Source organism: Coenobita brevimanus, chromosome 33 (genome assembly GCF_032717465.1).
Source record: "Coenobita brevimanus isolate Jiangsu-jjx chromosome 33, ASM3271746v2, whole genome shotgun sequence".
Classification (NCBI taxonomy): Eukaryota; Metazoa; Arthropoda; class Malacostraca; order Decapoda; family Coenobitidae; genus Coenobita; species Coenobita brevimanus.
The window spans coordinates 39864228-39882711 of NC_136986.1; the positions used below are offsets into that span (position 1 = coordinate 39864228).

The following is an 18484-nucleotide window of genomic DNA, read 5'->3' on the forward strand; positions in this document are numbered from 1 at the left end:
TCCATGCCCGCACCATCATCCCAACTCACCTCTCTTCTCCTTTCCCTCCCATTCCTCCACTTTTTCTTCCTTTTCACACAACCTTCATGCCACCACAATACACCCTACAGAAGTAAAACATCTAACACGCACTTACCTTTTGAGATTATTTGTGATTTTTCTCGCCTCTTCATGGTATCTTCTGCACTACCAGAATCTTTCCCCGGAGCATGCGTCAAGGTTGGTGGTATATCCCACTTCTAGAACAGACTTGTAATTTCTTTAAAAACAACAATATTAAACAAATTAAGAGAAAACCTATAAAAAATAAGCTGGAATAATAAATATTCTGTAAAACTTTACTCCAATTTCAAAGGAAAGCTACTATTAAAAATCATGTTTCGTGGCAAAAACTATTATATAAGCTGTATGTAAACTGACCAAGAGTTTATTTTCTTAGCATAATATTAATTAAACAATCGATTAGAATGAAACTAAATTAATTGTAATATTTATTCGAAACAATATGATTGAAGCAATATAAGAAATTTGAGTTCTCAGGCTGTCCCCTTTACTCACTTTTCATGAGATGCGGGAAATGTAGCCACTAGCCACGGAGGGAATAATTTAAAATATATGCCGAAATGACTACACGTCAACCATTTTCCTCCCAGTCCATTCTCTTCATACTTCTAGACTACACAGGAGAGAAGAGTGGTGATTTGGAGAACGTTTATAAGGTATGCATGATACAAGGACAAAACCTGTGGTTGAAAAGGCATTGCCTCCGACCGTCATCTGATCTGTGGCCACGTTTTGAATTATTGGCCTACGTTACCTTTCCTTCCTACCGTATTTTTGTTTATTTTGCAGTACCGTCGATTGTCCATTCATTATGCATTGCCCCATCAAGATCGTAGGGGTCCGGGGATGGGCTAATTAAGCTTAGCGTATATAACCACTGGCAGCTTAAGTTTGATCATAGGTGTTGCAAGGAGCGGTTTGAAACTTTAGTTTGATCATGGGTGTTGCAAGGATCACTTTGCTTATTTAGGTATTTTATTTTTGTGGAGCGAGGTGGAGGGGCCCCTACCATCCATTCATTCAGTGTAATGCTAAATGGTGCCTTCAGCTGGCTCTGCACCAAGTGACAGACCAAATGGTTTTCCAAACAATGTACTACAAAGTGTCGTTACCATATAGCCAGTAAATGGATGACTGGTGATTAAGTGGGTTGTCTCATCTGGTTTTGGCTCATAGGGGCAATGTAGGTATGTTGGTCATTCTAGCATTAAATTCCTAGGCCTTGATGGTTCTGATTTCTGGTGCGGAATAAAATTAATGTTGGATGATGGATGGAATTCGACATCACAGTGTTCACCATTATCTTTCATATGGCCCCACTGGCACAACTTAAAAGCATCACTAATATAACCTTTTGATATCCTTAGCTTATCACAGCAGAGATGGTGGGTGTTAGTGTTTCTCTGATGACATGTAGGCTACTAGGGCAGCTGGGTATCAAATCTGTTGACCTTAGGACTGGACTTCCATGTTCTGTCCTAAGTGTAGGGTTTAAAACACGTTATAGCAGACATGTAAGGTTGATGCTGATAGTACTGTTCTCATGTCATTTTGTATGAATGCATATGTGTGTGATGCAGATGGTGACACACACGTGGGGTATGACGCCAGAGAATGTACAGGTAGCTCGGAAAATTATTGGCTCTGCCCTGCATTGCTCCAGGTCACCCTTGGCCAAGGTGTAGTACCTTTTAGTACTGTACATCAAATAGGTGGTAGGTGGATGGTCCCCATTGCCCCGAGGAATAGTACAACAGTATGGGAATGACGTGGGGTCAAGGCTTATAAGCTGGCCTGGTAGGCCTGCAGCGCGCCCAGGCGGGAACCCAACCACATTTACCATGTACTGTAGTCAAAATCCTGGCTCAGACTCCTATACACAGCTCATCATCTTGGGGGCTGTGCCTCCTTCATTTTCCCTGCATCTCGCCATGTGGAAGGACTTTGTTCCAACCTTGGCAAGGTGGTGTCATCCACAGGAAGGTGGATGCTTGCTTGTGGTGGTTGGGTCTGTTCAACCTGACAGACTAGGGCAGAGCAACAACAGCAAATCTGACACACAGAAACAGTCATTATAACTCTTGAGCTTCCACATGCATCAGTGTCACTACAAACATCCTGTTTCCATTCATATTTTGGCAGTACAGTATGGGGAAGGGTTCATTCTGGCCACCACTCTACCCCTGAGATGATCCAGTACTTTAGTGGATGCCATATGGACCTGTACAGTTACATTGCTTTGTGTGTCATATTAACTAGGTCAGCTTAGATCTTCACTGCTAAGGAAAGCAAACACCAACTGACTTTTGATCCTAATGTGACTTTCTTTTATAGGAAGATATGATTGAGCTTGAGAGGTATATTCTGTCTATCTATTTATTGCCAGACGCCTCAATCCCGTTTGGGGTGGCCACAAACAAATCGCCTCCACGTCGCCCTGTCCCCTGCCATTTCACTGCCCTGCTCCAAACTCACACCTCCCTCTCTCATATACCTCTCCACCTCATCCCTCCATCTCATCCTTGGCCTCCCCCTCCCTCTTCCCCCTTTCACCTCACTCACATACACTCTCTTCGTCAGTCTTTCACTCTCCATCCTCTCCACATGGCCAAACCACCTCAATGTGTTCCTCATAACACTTCCTATCACATCCACATCCACACCACAACGCTTCTTTATATCCTCATTCGTCAGCCTGTCTCTCCATGTGACTTCACAGGTTCCTCTTAAATAACTCATTTCCACTGCTCTCACTCTTGACTTGTGTCCTTCCAACAACGTCCAAGCTTCACTTCCATACGTTAGAGTTGGTATCACAATTCTGTTATGTAGTAACTTTTTCACTTCCATGCTCACTTCCCTGTTTCTTATCACTGCTTTCAAAGAGGTATATTACGGATTCTTATTGTTTGAATGATTGTGTGACTCATTTTACTAAGCATGGTGTTGGTACATTACCCCTGATTTTTAGGCATGAGTAGAGATAGGAGTGATGATGATGTAAATGACTAAAGTACTGCATTGCCAATTTCCCTCAACTTTTTCCGCCTCACCCCATCTTTTTATGGAGGAACAAGGGTTGTGATGATGATGATGAAAGAAAAGTATTGTTGAATAAATGCTCCATTGTATAGTCAGCGTCCTTTAATTTTAGAGAACTGGACCACTCACAGCTTGAATACTAAGTCGTGGATGCATAAAATTTGATGGGCTTTAATTATGAAGTAGGTTTGAATCTCCTTGGTTAATAGTTAAATCAATCCTCCAGCCTGACTACACTTGGCCATCAACTGAACTGAAAGTGGTTGGAGATCTTTGTCAGGTTAGAAATGTGCTGTACTGTTCATTCAGTGTGTTTATTCCAGGCCGTTGAGAGCACAGTAGTAGTGGGCGGTGGTGTGGTTGGGGGTACGCGGCTGCCTGGCCTGGGTGTGGGTGTGTTGGGCAGTCCTTACACCCGCCTCCTGTCCCTCACACCCATCAGAGGCCACTTACCAGCTGTCTTGGCCTCACTGGCACGCATTCATACAGACCTTAACCACAGTGAGAGGTATGACTGTAGTAGTGGTAATATAGTAGCACTGTAATTTTACTCCCAGGTTCCATAAGCCATGAACCCAGTGGTCTGCAGGCTAGAATTACCTTCTTCCTTTAGTCCACTCCTCCTTTCAAGAAGAGGGAAGGAGTTGAGGGATGTTTGTAAACTGGGCAATGGAGCCTTGTGGTTATATTGGTGCCTCCTTATGAAGGCCTCCCTTTCCAGCACTGAGAGGTATTGGTGGTGCTTGTATTTATGCCTGGTGGTGGGATAGTTGCAGTGTCTCTTGTCACAAGACATGACGGGAGGATTTGGATCATGTAATGCCATCAAGGGCAGTAGACATGTCATCTGGAGGGTTTGGATCATGTAATGCCATCAAGGGCAGTGGGCTGGGCATCTGGAGGGTTTGGATCATGTAATGCCATCAAGGGCAGTGGGCTGGGCATCTGGAGGGTTTGGATCATGTAATGCCATCAAGGGCAGTTGGCAGGCCATCTGTTCTCAATCATACTGGACTACAATACCTTAGCCGTACATCCCTACACCTCAGTGGCTGCTACTGCCTTTTTATTTTGCCACTTTTTTTTTTTTTTTTTAAGATGATGATATAGCAGCCAACAATGGTACATGAATATCAGTGCCTGGTTGCTCTTGTGGGGCCACTCTACATGTACAGTACAGCATGGTATGGTACATGTACCATGTAGGGAGCCAGGCACCCTACATGTACAGTACAGTATGGTACAGTACATATACCATGTAGGGAACCAGCACCCCTTGTGGTAGACAGACCCTCACCAGGGTCCATTTCCTCAATGAGATGCAGGGAAATGTGAGAAGGTTTGGCTCCAGGGTGGACAACACAGCTGCTTCACTCTACCCAGGGTTCACAGCACCACCATATATAGGCTTCTTGTTGGTGACAGTAACATGTAGTGAACCCTGTAACTCCCACGAGTTTGGTTGAATAGACAAAAAATCATCTTCGATCCAAATATAATCTTATGGGAACCACTTAACTGGGATATCTCTCAACTGAGCAAAATATGGTGTTTTAGCCTGGATAAAGTTCGCAGGTCCTCCAGTTGCGGTAATATGGTTAATTATCTTAGAGGTATTTCCTTTTTCATCCATGTCTCCTGTAGCAGATATCATCATCATTATCATCATCATCATCATCATCATCATCATCATCCAGATCTCATTTCCACTGACGACTCAGGTGAGGTAACAAATATTCAGATATTTTCTAGTGTACCAGTTGTTATAAATATTTTATGAATGGAGGATGCCTTTAGGCACATGGACATTTTTTTTTTCCTTTGTTTTTCCTTCCCCCATTCATTATCATTAAAAAAAAAAAACTTTTCCTTCTCTTTAACATTTGGCCTTTTATCTTCATATTCTTCCATTGTTAGAAGTAATACAGGTTCCATCCCTATTGTACGAGGTAAGTTTTCACATCTCATATTTCTTAACCCCTTGAATCCAGTGACATATATTATAGGTTTAGTCTTCCCTAATATGCCTTTTTTCAGCCTGGAGATAATATTTGGACTGGATGGAGTAGAGTAATCCTTTACAATCTCCCTCATTGTTTGAAATCCTTCCAGAATTAAATACAATTTGAGCTGGTATGATTAGACTGCTGTCTATATATCTATTGTCAGATGCCTTAATCCATAAAAGGGTGGCTTCAGACAATTCATCTCTGTCATTCTGTCCTTTGCCATTTGCCTGCCTTCCCTCCAACTCACCCCCCCTCTCTCATATTGCTCTCCACTCTGTCATTTGGCTACCTTCTCTCCAGCTCATCCCCTCTCATATACTGAACTTCATCCCTCCATCCCTTCATCTCATCCTCAGGATCCCTCTTCCCCTACCTCTCTCAACCTCACTCACATACACTTTGCTTGTCATTTTCTCCTTCCCCATCCTATCCTCATAGTAAAACCATCTCAAAGTATTTCTTAGATTTAGCATTTATAAACCCCTTCAGTGCTTGATATCCTGTTAAGTTTTAAAAATAGTGTGGATATTGAAAGAAGAAACCAAGGAAAAAAAGTGGCTTGAAGGGTTAATTTCTGTGCTGCCCTCCACTCACTGATATGCAGAGGAGCCGAGTTATCAATGGAGGTACAGGAGGCTCTGGACTGTGTGGTTGCTGATGCTGCTGCCTTCCCTCCTGCCTCTGTTCACCCCCTCCAGGTAGGAACTTTATCTTACTGCATTGCCTATATTAGAGAGGGTAATGAAGTACATACATGAAGAAAAATACAGTACCATCAGATTTTTGGTCTTAGGGAGGAGTGCCAGTACTTTATAACATTACTCTCCTTTATTAGTGATGACAAAGTGCTTCACCTTTATTTATACTGCCCAGCTGGTGGTGATGACATGGGGGCCAGTGCAGACACTCATGGACGCGTTCACCATGTTGCTTACCCATGAACATGCCCGCCATCTCAGTGCCGTCCATGTAAGTTATCTCTTATTTGTCTTTCTCCTTACTTCCCACATTCCTGTCTTTCCTTCCTTATATCCATATCTGTCATACATCTTGTTTTATCTTTCTCATACTATCATTTTTCCCTTTGCCCTGTTTTTCCATTCATATATTCTAGTATCATACATTTCCATATTTTTTCATGGCCACATCTTTCCCTCTTCCCTGGCTTCTCCTTCATGTATTCTGTTTTCCCTTCTATTTGTTGCTGTCTCTTCCATTACAATAATTCCTTTTGCCTTCTCTCCCACTCCTATCATTCCGTATCCCCTCTCTCCCCTTTCCATCATTTTCCCTCTCTCCCATCCATATCATTCCCATTCTTAATCATTTCCACTCCCTTTTTCACATTCCTTTCCCCCCATCCTATTCTTCACAGGCTCTCTCTCCCTCTCTCTCATCCATCCCACTCTTCACAGTCTCTCTCCCTCCCTCTCTCTCACCCATCCCACTCTTCACAGTCTCTCTTTCCCTCTGTCACCCATCCCACTCTTCACAGCCTCTCCCTCTTTCTCTCTCACCCATCCCACTCTTCACAGTCTCTCTCTCCCTCTCTCTCACCCATCCCACTCTCCACAGTCTCTCCCTCTTTCTCTCTCACCCATCCCACTCTTCACAGTCTCTCTCTCCCTCTCTCTCACCCATCCCACTCTCCACAGTCTCTCCCTTCCTCTCTCTCACCCATCCCACTCTTCACGGTCTCTTTCTCCCTCTCTCTCACCCATCCCTCTCTTCACAGGTTGCAGGCATTGAGAGTGGAGAGGGAGGGGGGCAGAGCCAGGAAGCTGCGCCCCCTTTAGGTGAAGCTGCGGGAGGTGTTTGGGTCACAGGAGCCACATACCCGTCAGACCCATACACCCTCACAGCACTCTTTAAGGTGAGAGAGAGAGAGAGAGAGAGAGACCACTTGGGGAGAGGAAAATATAATCATACACCCTTTACACTGAAATAAAGAGGTACATTTTCCCCTTAATATTTGCCATCTCATTCACCTTTTGGTAGTGTTAACTGTTTACTGGTTTGTGCATAAAGAATATAGTCCACCTTGGTTAGCAGCACAACTGAAGTACCCACCTGCCATGGCAATATTGGAATGTTTTACAGAGAACCACCAATAAAAAAAAGTAAAGTAAAATAAAAAATAAAAGTGGAACTGGATTGCTGTTACCCCCTTTCCTGCCTTTCCTGGATACACTTAAAGGGAAACTAATTAGAAAATACCATTACAAGACTCTTATGATGTTGGCAAAATCAAGTTTCTTATGGTAGGTAACTTTTCCTAAGGTGGTTGGTAGGAAGAGGTTTGATCATGAAGGTACAGTGAATAAAACAGAAAATAGTGATGGAGTTAATTGGAAAGTGTAGTTACATGATGGGGTTAAATGTCACATAGGTATGGAAGAGGTATGGAAGACTTCAAAGCAGCTAAGTGATTTATTTTCCTACTTACACCTTGACATTTGCTTGTATGTTATTTATATCATTTTAATTTCAAACTATACCATAATAACATACAAGAGGGTGCTAAGGTGTGATGTACAGAATAAATCACTAAGTAAATGTTGTTAAGAGATCATCAAAGTCAGTTAGAATCCAACTCCTCACCTTCACACTCCCACTGCGACAGTCATGGCTGGCTGAGGTGAAGGGGAAAGAGCCTCATGTCCATCTCACCTTCCCAACCACACTGCAGAACCAGGAGCCTCTCACCTGTAAGTACATGGCCTTGGTTGTAGTACAGTATTTCATCACTTGTCATCATTTTCTTTCTTTTTAAATAATTATTACAGGTGTATTATTAAATTTGCCATAAGTTTTGCTCTCTTTGTTATCATCATCATCATTATCATCATCATCATCATCACCCAGTTTTCCTCATTTACACTGAGTGGGAATATACAGAGAATGGGTTTCACATCTTGCATTTTGTCTCATCAATTATTCTCCTCTTTGCCAACATATGATGTACACACCAGTAGCCTAAGAACTGGATCTTATAAAAAGGTTCTTTACTTAATACACGATTTGCCTATGAAGGGTGACTGAGATTTATTCTGCATATTTGTTAATGCCATTTGGATGTCCAACTGATCACTTTCACCTTAAATGTCAGAACTAAATAGTCTAGCCTCAGGCCCCTCAGCTCTTTATGGGTTAGTAAAGGGTTGAATGATAGATAGCAGATAGTCACTGTCTTTCTGTCTGTCTGTTATCTCACCCTACATTCTGTGAGGGTTGGTCTGAGAAAAAAAAAAATATATCTGTCCGTACACAATGTCATCCTTCCCTCCATTACACTATCCCCTCCATATACTGTAATGTTCTCACTTATACAGTATTGTCCATCACATTGTTCTTGGACTATGTGTCCTCCTTCTAACTCCCTCCAGATATACCCTTATCAACTTCCCTTATCTCAGTAACTCCCTTCAGCTTCTCTCTTTTCACCACAATATTGCATCCCTCTGTTTCTTGTATTGCTACTGTTCTGGTCACTGCTCCTTTGAACATTCCTTCTGCAATCGTTTCCCAGTACAGCAGGCATGCAGCACCTGTCTTGCTACATACTCATGTCCTTTTCCTCTCCAGCTCTGTAATAAAAGTTAAAAGTACGATACTCACAGTCTTTTATGTGCTGTCTGTATCTGTATCTGTCCATATTAAATCTACTGCAGGCTTGGACCATCTCCTTGGAGGGAGAGTGATAGCCAGAATTAACCTTTCCCATGCTGGTGCAGTATGAATAGAGAAGGAATGTCTGTATGAAGAGTAAGGCATGTGAAAGGTGAATGTTGTGTCATTGGGTGTGTTTGTTTGTATCAGTGGCTATGCCATCATCTGAACAGGCAGAGAGCAAACATATGAAAGAATCTGAAAGGAGCAGCACTCATTTTAAATGTTCACCAGGTTAGAGGACTTGAACCATAGACTTAGTTCTCCTGCATCACAAGAGTACACTGACCAGCAAACCACTGCATCTTCCTCTCTTTCATGTGCACAACTTATCAGTTTGTAACTCTCTTCCTCAGTATGTCTATCCCATTGTCTATGATCTGCTGGCTTTGAAATGCAGTGTGTCCAGGCATCTACATGTGAACTGATCTTGATTTTTTTTTTTTTTTTTTAAAGGGGCAGTTTTGCAGACTTTCAGCAGTGTTTTGCATTGCATAATTGAGTTGCTCTTGATTTTCTCTATGTAACTATTATTTTATGCTATCACCAGCCAGAGCATATTGTTTATGATTAATTGTTAGTGTTTTCACCGTGTGTGTTAGTGTTGTTGGACATACAGGAGGTAATGGTGGAGCCAGTGTGCCTTCCCAGCTCCATCGCCTCTCGTCTCAGCCTCTACACCAACCTCACACGCACCGTCTCAACCACACAGGGTTTGTGGGTCATAGTGTTGGCTCTGCTCTGTCCACTTTAACTTGGCCTAAAATTATCATCTCTGTGTCTTGGCTGCTGAGCTGTAACAGGAGATTAAAGCTAGAATATGATGCTAATCACAAAGAAGTGCTGTGGAAAGAATGCAGAGCTGTATTGTTGTTTTATTTTTCACTTGTGCTACAGGAAATAAGATGCAAAAGGATGAAAATCTCTGCCAAGTTAAGGTGGATGAACTGTAGTCTGATCTTGCCATATTAATAAAAATCTGCTTGTGGAGTATGATTTATGAATGTGGAAAATTATATATTTTGAACTACAGCCTCACCCAAACTCATAGGTGAGAATTAGGATTGGGATGATGATAATGAAACTGTTTTACCTACATTTAGTTAATACTGTATACATTTACATTACATTGTATACACAAGTAAGTGCTGAGAAATTCTTTGTTAGTGTAGTGACCATAGTACAGTATACTGTATTGGTGTGTGTGTGTGTGTGTGTGTGTGTGTGTGTGTGTGTGTGTGTGTGTGTGTAACAATTTGCTGTATATGCAGGTGTAAGAACTATACTCTTTGTTATAGATTAGTGTGTTTTGCATGTGTGAATTATATTGGCCAGCTTGCACATGCCTGACATGGGCAACCAGATATGCAATACAAATTCAGTCTGAGTGAGTGAATGTGAGAACAGTATGTTTACATCATCAAGGGCACCTCATCATACCCTTAGTTGGGATCAACCCTAGGCCAGGAGGATTGGCAGATGCATTTGCTACTGACTCAACAACAGAGGCTCCAGCTAGTTCTGATTATGCTGTTTGTGGTGGTCTCCCCGAAATGGCATTTATTACTAATTTCTGTTATCTCCGTACTCTCTGCAGGAAGCTGTGTAAATGTGGCAGAAATGGAGGTAGTAAAGCGTGTGAAGGGAGAGAGTGTGGCTACAGCTGTATTTGGGCCACCCTACTACCTCCTACCCACTGCTGCCACCTCACTATCATTCACACAAATATGGCAGAACAAACAAGTCAGTACTGGGAAAGAGAAAGAACCTAAGAGATGGAAAGTTTAGCAAGATTTCTGTGTGCTTATAATTCCAAATATTAGATGAGTAGGCTATGAAGCTGAGGTATTCTTTGATGTTGGTCTGATCATCTACATGCCTTGGTAGCTTGGTGGTAAATGTACAGTGTATCTGGTCAGTGTAGCCTGTATGTTTATCCTTTGACTGTCAGGAATTCTCTCAGTTAACAAAATGATCTGGTGTTAACGTAAATAAACAGATGTACCAAGAGCAGAGATAGGGTTACTTCAGATAGTTATTGAATGTAACTGATCCATTATGACAGATGCATAAGCTGGGTCATGTTTACATCAAAGTAGTGGGGGACGTGGAAGGTGTGTGTAGAATATTTACAGAAGAAATATGTGCAGCATGTGATGTGGTGTGTGGAAGGAAGAGAAGAAGGAGGGGGGTGCAAGGAACAGCGTGGTGGACTGAAGAGGTGAAACGGGCTGTGGCACAAAAGAAGAAAGCATACAATGAATGGATGAGAAATAGGGGCGTGGAAGAAGTTGAGAGGCGGAAGACAGAGTTATATGTAGAAAGAAAGAGAGAGGTGAAAAGATTAGTAAGAGAGAGTAAGAAGAGAGTGGATGAGGAATTTGGAAGGAATTTGAGTGTAAAGTGGAGGGACTGTAAGAAAATGTTCTGGAAAGAGGTGAAAAGAGTAAGACAGGGTGGAAGTGGAGTTAGCAGGGGAGTGAAAGATAAAAATGGTAGATTACTAGTGGAGAAGGGAGAAAAAGTGAGCAGATGGAGAGAACACTTTAAGGAATTGTTGAACGTAGAGGATGGAAGTAATGCGAGTATAAGTGGCTGGGGAATGGCTGGGAGAAGGAGGGAGGTGAGAAGACAGGAAGAAATCAGTAGGATAGAAGTTGTGGAAGCAATGAAGAAAGTTAAATCAGGGAAAGCCCCAGGGATTGATGGAGTGTGTGGTGAAATGCTGAAGCATGGGGGAGAGATAGTAGTCGAATGGATGTGGAAGATGTGCAGATTGGCCTGGGAGGAAGGTAGAGTCCCGGAGGATTGGAAGTCAGGTATAATTATTCCCTTGTACAAAGGAAAAGGGGAAAAAGAAGTGTGTGGTAATCATAGGGGCATTTGTCTTCTTAGTATAATAGGAAAAGTATATGGTAGGATACTTATTGACAGAGTTAGAGAAAGAACAGAGAAATTAGTTGGAGAAGAACAGGGAGGCTTTAGAAAGGGAAGAGGTTGTGTAGATCAGATATTCATTCTCAGATCTTTAGTGGAAAAGTTTCTAGAGAAGGGAAAGAAGTTGTATGCGGCTTTCATGGATTTGGAGAAAGCATATGACAGGGTGGATAGACTAGGATTGTGGAAAGTGTTAAGAATACATGGAATAGATGGGAAGTTGTTGAATGCTGTGAAGAGTATGTACGATGGTGCGAAGGCTGCAGTGCGTGTGGATGGTGAACTAAGTGAATTTTTCTCTTTGAAAGTTGGGTTGAAACAGGGATGTGTCATGTCTCCATGGTTGTTCAATCTGTACATGGATGGGGTAATAAAAGAGGTACAAGGTAGGGTAGTGGATGTTGGAGTGGCCCTGGTGAGAGAGGATAGTGTTTGGAAACTCCCTGTACTGTTGTTTGCAGATGATACCGTGTTGTTGAGTGAAGACGAAGGGGAGCTGCAAGGCTTGGTGGATGAGTTTGAGAGAGTGTGTAAGAAACGGAATCTAAAGGTGAATGTAGGGAAGAGTAAAGTGATGGTCTTTGAGAGAGGTGAAGTCAGTGAATGTACAGCGAGGTTGGATGGTGAGGAATTGGAAAATGTGAGTACGTTTAAGTACTTGGGTAGTGTGATGAGTAAGGATGGAGGTTTGGAGGGTGAAGTGCTTGAAAGGGTACAGCAGGGAAGAAAGGTTGCTGGTTCCTTGAAAGCAGTGATAAGAAACAGGGAAGTGAGCATGGAAGTGAAAAAGTTACTACATGACAGTATTGTGATACCAACTCTAACGTACGGAAGTGAAGCTTGGACGTTGTTGGAAGGACACAAGTCAAGAGTGAGAGCCGTGGAAATGAGTTATTTAAGAGGAGCCTGTGGAGTCACATGGAGAGACAGGCTGACGAATGAGGATATAAAGGAGCGTTGTGGTGTTGATGTGGATGTGATAGGAAGCGTTATGAGGAACACACTGAGGTGGTTTGGCCATGTGGAGAGGATGGAGGGTCAAAGACTGACGAAGAGAGTGTATGTGAGTGAGGTGGAGGGGGAAAGAGGGAGGGGGAGGCCGAGGATGAGATGGAGAGATGGGGTGGAGAGGTATATGAGAGAGGGGGGTGTGAGTTGGGAGCAGGGGAGTGAAATGGCGGGGGACAGGGCGACTTGGAGGCGATTTGTTTGTGGCCACCCCAAACGGGATTGAGGCGTCTGGCAATAGATAGATAGATAGATAGCATTATAATCCCATAAGAGGTATGTATACTATGTTGGATAAGCAAATAGAAACTATACAGTATTTCTTGAATTTTAAACTTATGCTGTGAATGTATTTAAGTTTTGATGTGGGATGTCATTTATGATATAAAAACTTGTCCTGAATTATTAAAAAAGAAAAGAAAAAAACATTTTTAGAAATGTGAAACTGAGCCAAGATTTTGAAGACTCAAATGGTATGCAAATGACTGTGGTCCATTTCATTGGGTGCCATTTTTATAGTTTTCCTACTTTGGGTTTTCTCTCTTGTGCCTCATCCTATCTTTTGGGTGGTAGTTAAGGCTGAGATGATGATGATTAGGATTAAGCTGAGGATGATGATGATGATAGTGATGAGAAGGTACAGGAGGAGGAGGAAGAGAATACAGATGAGGGTGATGAAATTCTGTTGATGTAATAATTCTGTAGGGTGATATGGGAGGGGGTCTGTATAATATAATTAATATTGTTTATTGTTTGTAAACCTGTAATAAAACACAATTTAGGAGTGGATTTTATTTATGACGGTGAGCCAAGATTTTAGAGGCTTGTACACTGTGATGTTTGAAAATGTCTTATTTCATCTAGCATTTTGTTGATAATGTTTCTTCTTGTGTTCTGGATACTACTCAACCCATTTTTTTTCTTCTTTTGTCAGAAATAAGGTTATGATGGTGGTGGTAGTGGTGGTAATAATACTACTGATGATGATGACAGTGGTGTTTTGTGTGTACAGTATGTGGCTTGTGTTAGTGAGGAATTGGCATCAAAGGAGGAAGGTCTGCTGGCTAGAGTGTGTGGACCCCCTGCCTCTCTCAACCCTCTGCTGGCCATCTTCCCGGCACCTCATTGTTCTGGTAAATCATCAGTGTTTGCATCTTTGGTTATGCTATTTTTATTACTCCTTTCTTTTCCCCTTTTCACCTTTTTTTTTTTTTTTTTTTTTTTTTTTTTTTTTTTTGACTTATTCCTGCAACTCTCAGCTTCTACCACTGCTTTTATGTATCAGTTTACTCTATTGCATAAATTGCATGACTGCTGAAAAGTTTCCTTGGTTGAGTTACATCATCTGTTGCTAGGTTGGACAAAATCTGTAATGAAGGGACTCTGTATATACGAAAAGAAAACTATATGTTTCCTGTGTATAAAGTGCAGTACTGTATGTTAGTGAAACATGGGTTGTAGGAGGTGAAAAATGTTTGCAGATTTGAGTGTGCTAAAACAAAAATATTGAAATGTTTGTCTAATACCTCACTAAAAGACATAAAGTAGATTTGAGAAGATGCTTGGGCATTTAGAATGTCAGTGAAATGATGTCTATGGATAGGCTGAGGTAGTCTGACATACAGCTAGAGAACAGCTAGAGAGACTGTGAGTGTAACTGGTAAAGTGAAGCAAAGCACCACAATCTTGAATGTGTAGAAGGGAGACTGTGTGGGTGTAACTGGTAAAGTGAAGCAAAGCACCACAATCTTGAATGTGCAGAAAGCAGAGCCCCAGCAGGCTGATCAAGAAAACAAAGGATGATGATGTCAGGGTTATGCAGTATGACAGCAGCACAGCATTAGACCATGCACCTTGGAAAGCAGCCAACAGATGAAAAAAAGCTGACCCATGCAAGTGTTTGTTTTTGGATCCATGGTAGTGGAAGGAGTAAACTGGTTATTACAATTAACAATTATAATTATCATTTGGAATTTGATATGTAATCAACAGCACTAGTTATTCTTCCAGCCCAGATTTACATGGATGGTGCTGCTCCATCCTTTCCTAGAGTAGCTGTATCCTTGCACCTCATCTTACCCTCTGTTCTGCCCCTCCCAGCCCTGTCAATGGTTCACATAGCTCCAGCAGAGCTGATGCTGGCAGAACGGAATACTGAAGGAAGGATAGAAGATGTACCTAATAAGGTAGTGTTCTTTGGTGTTTTTAAATACATGGACATAATTAGTTCATAGTCCTTCAGCCAGAGGGTCTCAGGTATACTTTATTCTTGTTGCAGCCTCTGCCGGTGGTGGTCTCCCCTTAAGATGTAAATAAAAATCAACTGGTGGCAGCAGCAAAATAAATATGACATCCTCATGCTTAAAGGGTTGATAAAGGAAGTGTCCAGTTTTTAGCCACAGTTTCCTTTATTCTTTAGCTAATGTAACAGAATTTGGTGTGTGCTGAGTATATAAACAGTTGACAAGGTAAGTCATTCACCTGTTTATTTAGTCAACTCTTCTGCTTATAGAGTAGTGTGTGTATTGTTTCCATTCAGACATTATTGGTTAATGTTTGAGAGGAATGCTTTCACATGGTGGCAGTGATAAAACTGGGCAGTGCAGTTATACATACATCCCTCAACTCCCTCCCTTTCCCCCCAAAAGAGAATGGTGGATTGTGGAAGAAGGGTTACTTTAGCCTGTAGTCTACCAGGTTCACATGTTCAGGTGAGCCAGGGGCCACAACAACAACAGTAACAATAATAATAGTGGCCATCTTCATGTTTGTGTTCTTCAGATTGATCAGTTAGGCAGCCTTCTTGAGTTTCAGCCAGTCACCATCATCACCCTGGCCTTTCCTTCCACTAAAGGGTGGAGTGAAGTAGGATCCACAAACTAAGAATGAGGAAGTACAAAAGTGGGCCAGACACTCATTCACACATCAGTCTAGTCCCCAGAACCCTGGTTTCACAGCACATGTTTAATATGATAATTTATGTGAAGAGATTTTGTTTTTTCCTAGGGTGAGTAGAATGGCTTTATCCCTCCTGTATTTGTGAATCATGAGGAAAAAAAAAATATGGATGGGTTTTGCCAGTGAGATGGAGCTGAGAATTGGGAAAACATAATGACTGACTTGATGCATGGCCCATTTTTCTGAGATTTCCATTGAATCCTCCGTTAAGCTGTCATCCTAATATTTCTGGATTATTCCCACCCCATTGATCAGTGAGAAATAGGGTCAGGGAACTCTTCTACTTATACGTACTTTTATCCTTTCCTTTCACTCTGCCACTAGTCTCTTACTTTTAAGGTATTCCTTTTCTTCTCATTGGATTGTAATCACTCCATATTAGTGGGAAATAAAGTTAAGATGATGGTGATAGTGATTATGATGTGTTGAAATGGGGTAAGCATGACTACAATGATGATAGAGAGTCTGTCTATCTATCTATAGCCCAACGCCCTAATCCCGCAAAGGGTGGCCGCAGACAAAACGCCTCCAAGTCGCTCTGTCACCCACCATTTGACTACCCTCCCCCCAACTCAACCCCCCTCCCTCATATACCTCTCAACTCCATCCCTCCACCTCATCCTCGGTCTACCCGTCCCTCTCCCTCCCTCCACCTCACCTACATACACCCTCTTAGTCAGTCTTTCATTCTCCATTCTCTCCACATGTCCAAACCACCTCAGTGTATTTCTCCTAATCTTCTCAACCACATCCACATCCACCCCACAACGTTCCTTCACTTCATTCGTCAACCTGTCCCTCCATGTCACTCCACATGCTCCTCTCAAGTAACTCATTTCCACTGCTCTCACTCTTGACTTGTTCCCCTCTTGCAAGGTCCACGCCTTGCTTCCATACGCCAGGGTAGGGATCACAATACTATCATGCAGTGACTTCTTAACTTCCATACTCACCTCCCTATTTCTCATCACTGCTTTCAGTGAACCAACAACCTTCCTTCCCTGCTGTACCCTTTCACACACTTCATCCCTCAAAGTTCCATCCTTTCTCATCACACTACCCAAGTACATGAATGCACTCAAACTCTCCATATCCTCACCATCCAACCTCACTGTACATTCTGTGCCTTCGTTCCTCTCAAACACCATAACTTTACTTTTGTTTACATTAGCTTTCAGCTTCCTCCTCCTACACACTGTCCCAAATTCATTCACCAAACCTTGCAACTCCCATTCATCTTCACTCAACAATACTGTATCATCAGCAAACAGCAACACCGGAATCCTCCAAATCTCACCCTCATTCATTAGAGCCACCCCCACATCCACTGCCCTACACTGCACATCCTTTACAGCCCCATCCATGTATATATTAAACAGCCATGGAGACATCATACAACCCTGTTTCAGTCTGATAGATATTTACATTGCTAATTAGTGAGGAAGCTTATTTTCCTTCAGATCAGCAAGGAGGTGCATGACGTCTTGGGTTCTCTGGAGGTGTCGGAGTTACAGTTAGAGGATCAGGAGAGCTGCCTTATATCAGCCGTTATACACCACTTCACCAGGACAGGCAGGGTAAGGTAGGGAGAGACACTGCAGGGGATGGTGAGGTATGGTGAGACAGAGCAATGGAGAGGAGTGGAAAGGTTAGGGAGGGAGGAGGACAGAAATTTCAGATGAGGAGGAATGAAGGAAACTGAGGCAAAAGAAGGTAAGGGATGACAGGGTAAAAAAAAAAAAAAAAAGGGCATAGGAAACAGCATGAAAAAGAGGAGTGAGTGTATAGCAGAAATGGGCAGGATTAGACAGAATATTATTAAAAATAAGGGCTGAGTGAGGCAGAGCATGGGAGTGTAAAGCAAAGCAGTGTAGAGGATGTTAAGGCAGGGTAAGGGACAGCAGCTGCAGGGGATGGTGTAACAAGGTAGGGCAGGGTAAGAGAAAATTAGCAAGGTGAAGCAGTGCAGGGCAAAGAAGGTGAGGCGAGCAGGACATGGTAATGCACAGCAGGGTAGAGGACAGTGAGACAGTAAAAGGTAGAAGATGTGGACAGGGTAAAACAGATCAAAGTATGATTTAGAAAAATATATATAAATAAATATAGATATTCATGTGTAGATCAGATATTCATTCTTAGATCTTTAGTGGAAAAGTTTCTAGAGAAGGGAAAGAAGTTGTATGCGGCTTTCATGGATTTGGAGAAAGCATATGACAGGGTGGATAGACAAGGATTGTGGAAAGTATTAAGAATATATGGAGTAGATGGAAAGTTGTTGAATGCTGTGAAGGTATGTATGATGGTGCTAAGGCTGCAGTGTGTGTGGATGGTGAACTAAGTGAATATTTCTCTTTGAAGGTTGGGTTGAAACAGGGATGTGTCATGTCTCCATGGTTGTTCAATCTGTAAATGGATGGGGTAATAAAAGAGGCACAAGGTAGGGTAGTGAATGTTGGAGTGGCCCTGGTGAGAGAGGGTAGTGTTTGGAAACTCCCTGTACTGTTGTTTGCTGATGATACTGTGTTGTTGAGTGAAAACGAAGGGGAGCTGCAAGGCTTGGTGGATGAGTTTGGGAGAGTGTGCAAGAAACGGAATCTAAAGGTGAATGTAGGGAAGAGTAAAGTGATGGTCTTTGAGAGAGGTGAAGTCAGTGAATGTACAGCGAGGTTGGATGGTGAGGAATTGGAAAATGTGAGTATGTTTAAGTACTTGGGTAGTGTGATGAGTAAGGATGGAGGTTTGGAGGGTGAAGTGCTTGAAAGGGTACAGCAGGGAAGAAAGGTTGCTGGTTCTTTGAA

General features: G+C 42.3%; 1 protein-coding gene across 1 annotated transcript in view; it reads left to right on the top strand.

Annotated features, from left to right (window-relative positions):
- The first annotated feature begins 623 nt into the window (after positions 1 to 623).
- The window catches only part of LOC145395868 (uncharacterized), a 30301-nt gene continuing 12440 nt past the window's right edge, over positions 624 to 18484 (top strand). The window contains exons 1-11 of the mRNA XM_080269392.1: positions 624 to 719; positions 3429 to 3613; positions 5719 to 5812; positions 5988 to 6083; positions 6850 to 6987; positions 7738 to 7822; positions 9386 to 9496; positions 10381 to 10526; positions 13741 to 13861; positions 14829 to 14914; positions 17147 to 17263. Of these exons, the coding sequence (XP_080125518.1) occupies positions 624 to 719; positions 3429 to 3613; positions 5719 to 5812; positions 5988 to 6083; positions 6850 to 6987; positions 7738 to 7822; positions 9386 to 9496; positions 10381 to 10526; positions 13741 to 13861; positions 14829 to 14914; positions 17147 to 17263 (1275 nt within the window). The remainder of the gene's footprint in view (positions 720 to 3428; positions 3614 to 5718; positions 5813 to 5987; positions 6084 to 6849; positions 6988 to 7737; positions 7823 to 9385; positions 9497 to 10380; positions 10527 to 13740; positions 13862 to 14828; positions 14915 to 17146; positions 17264 to 18484) is intronic.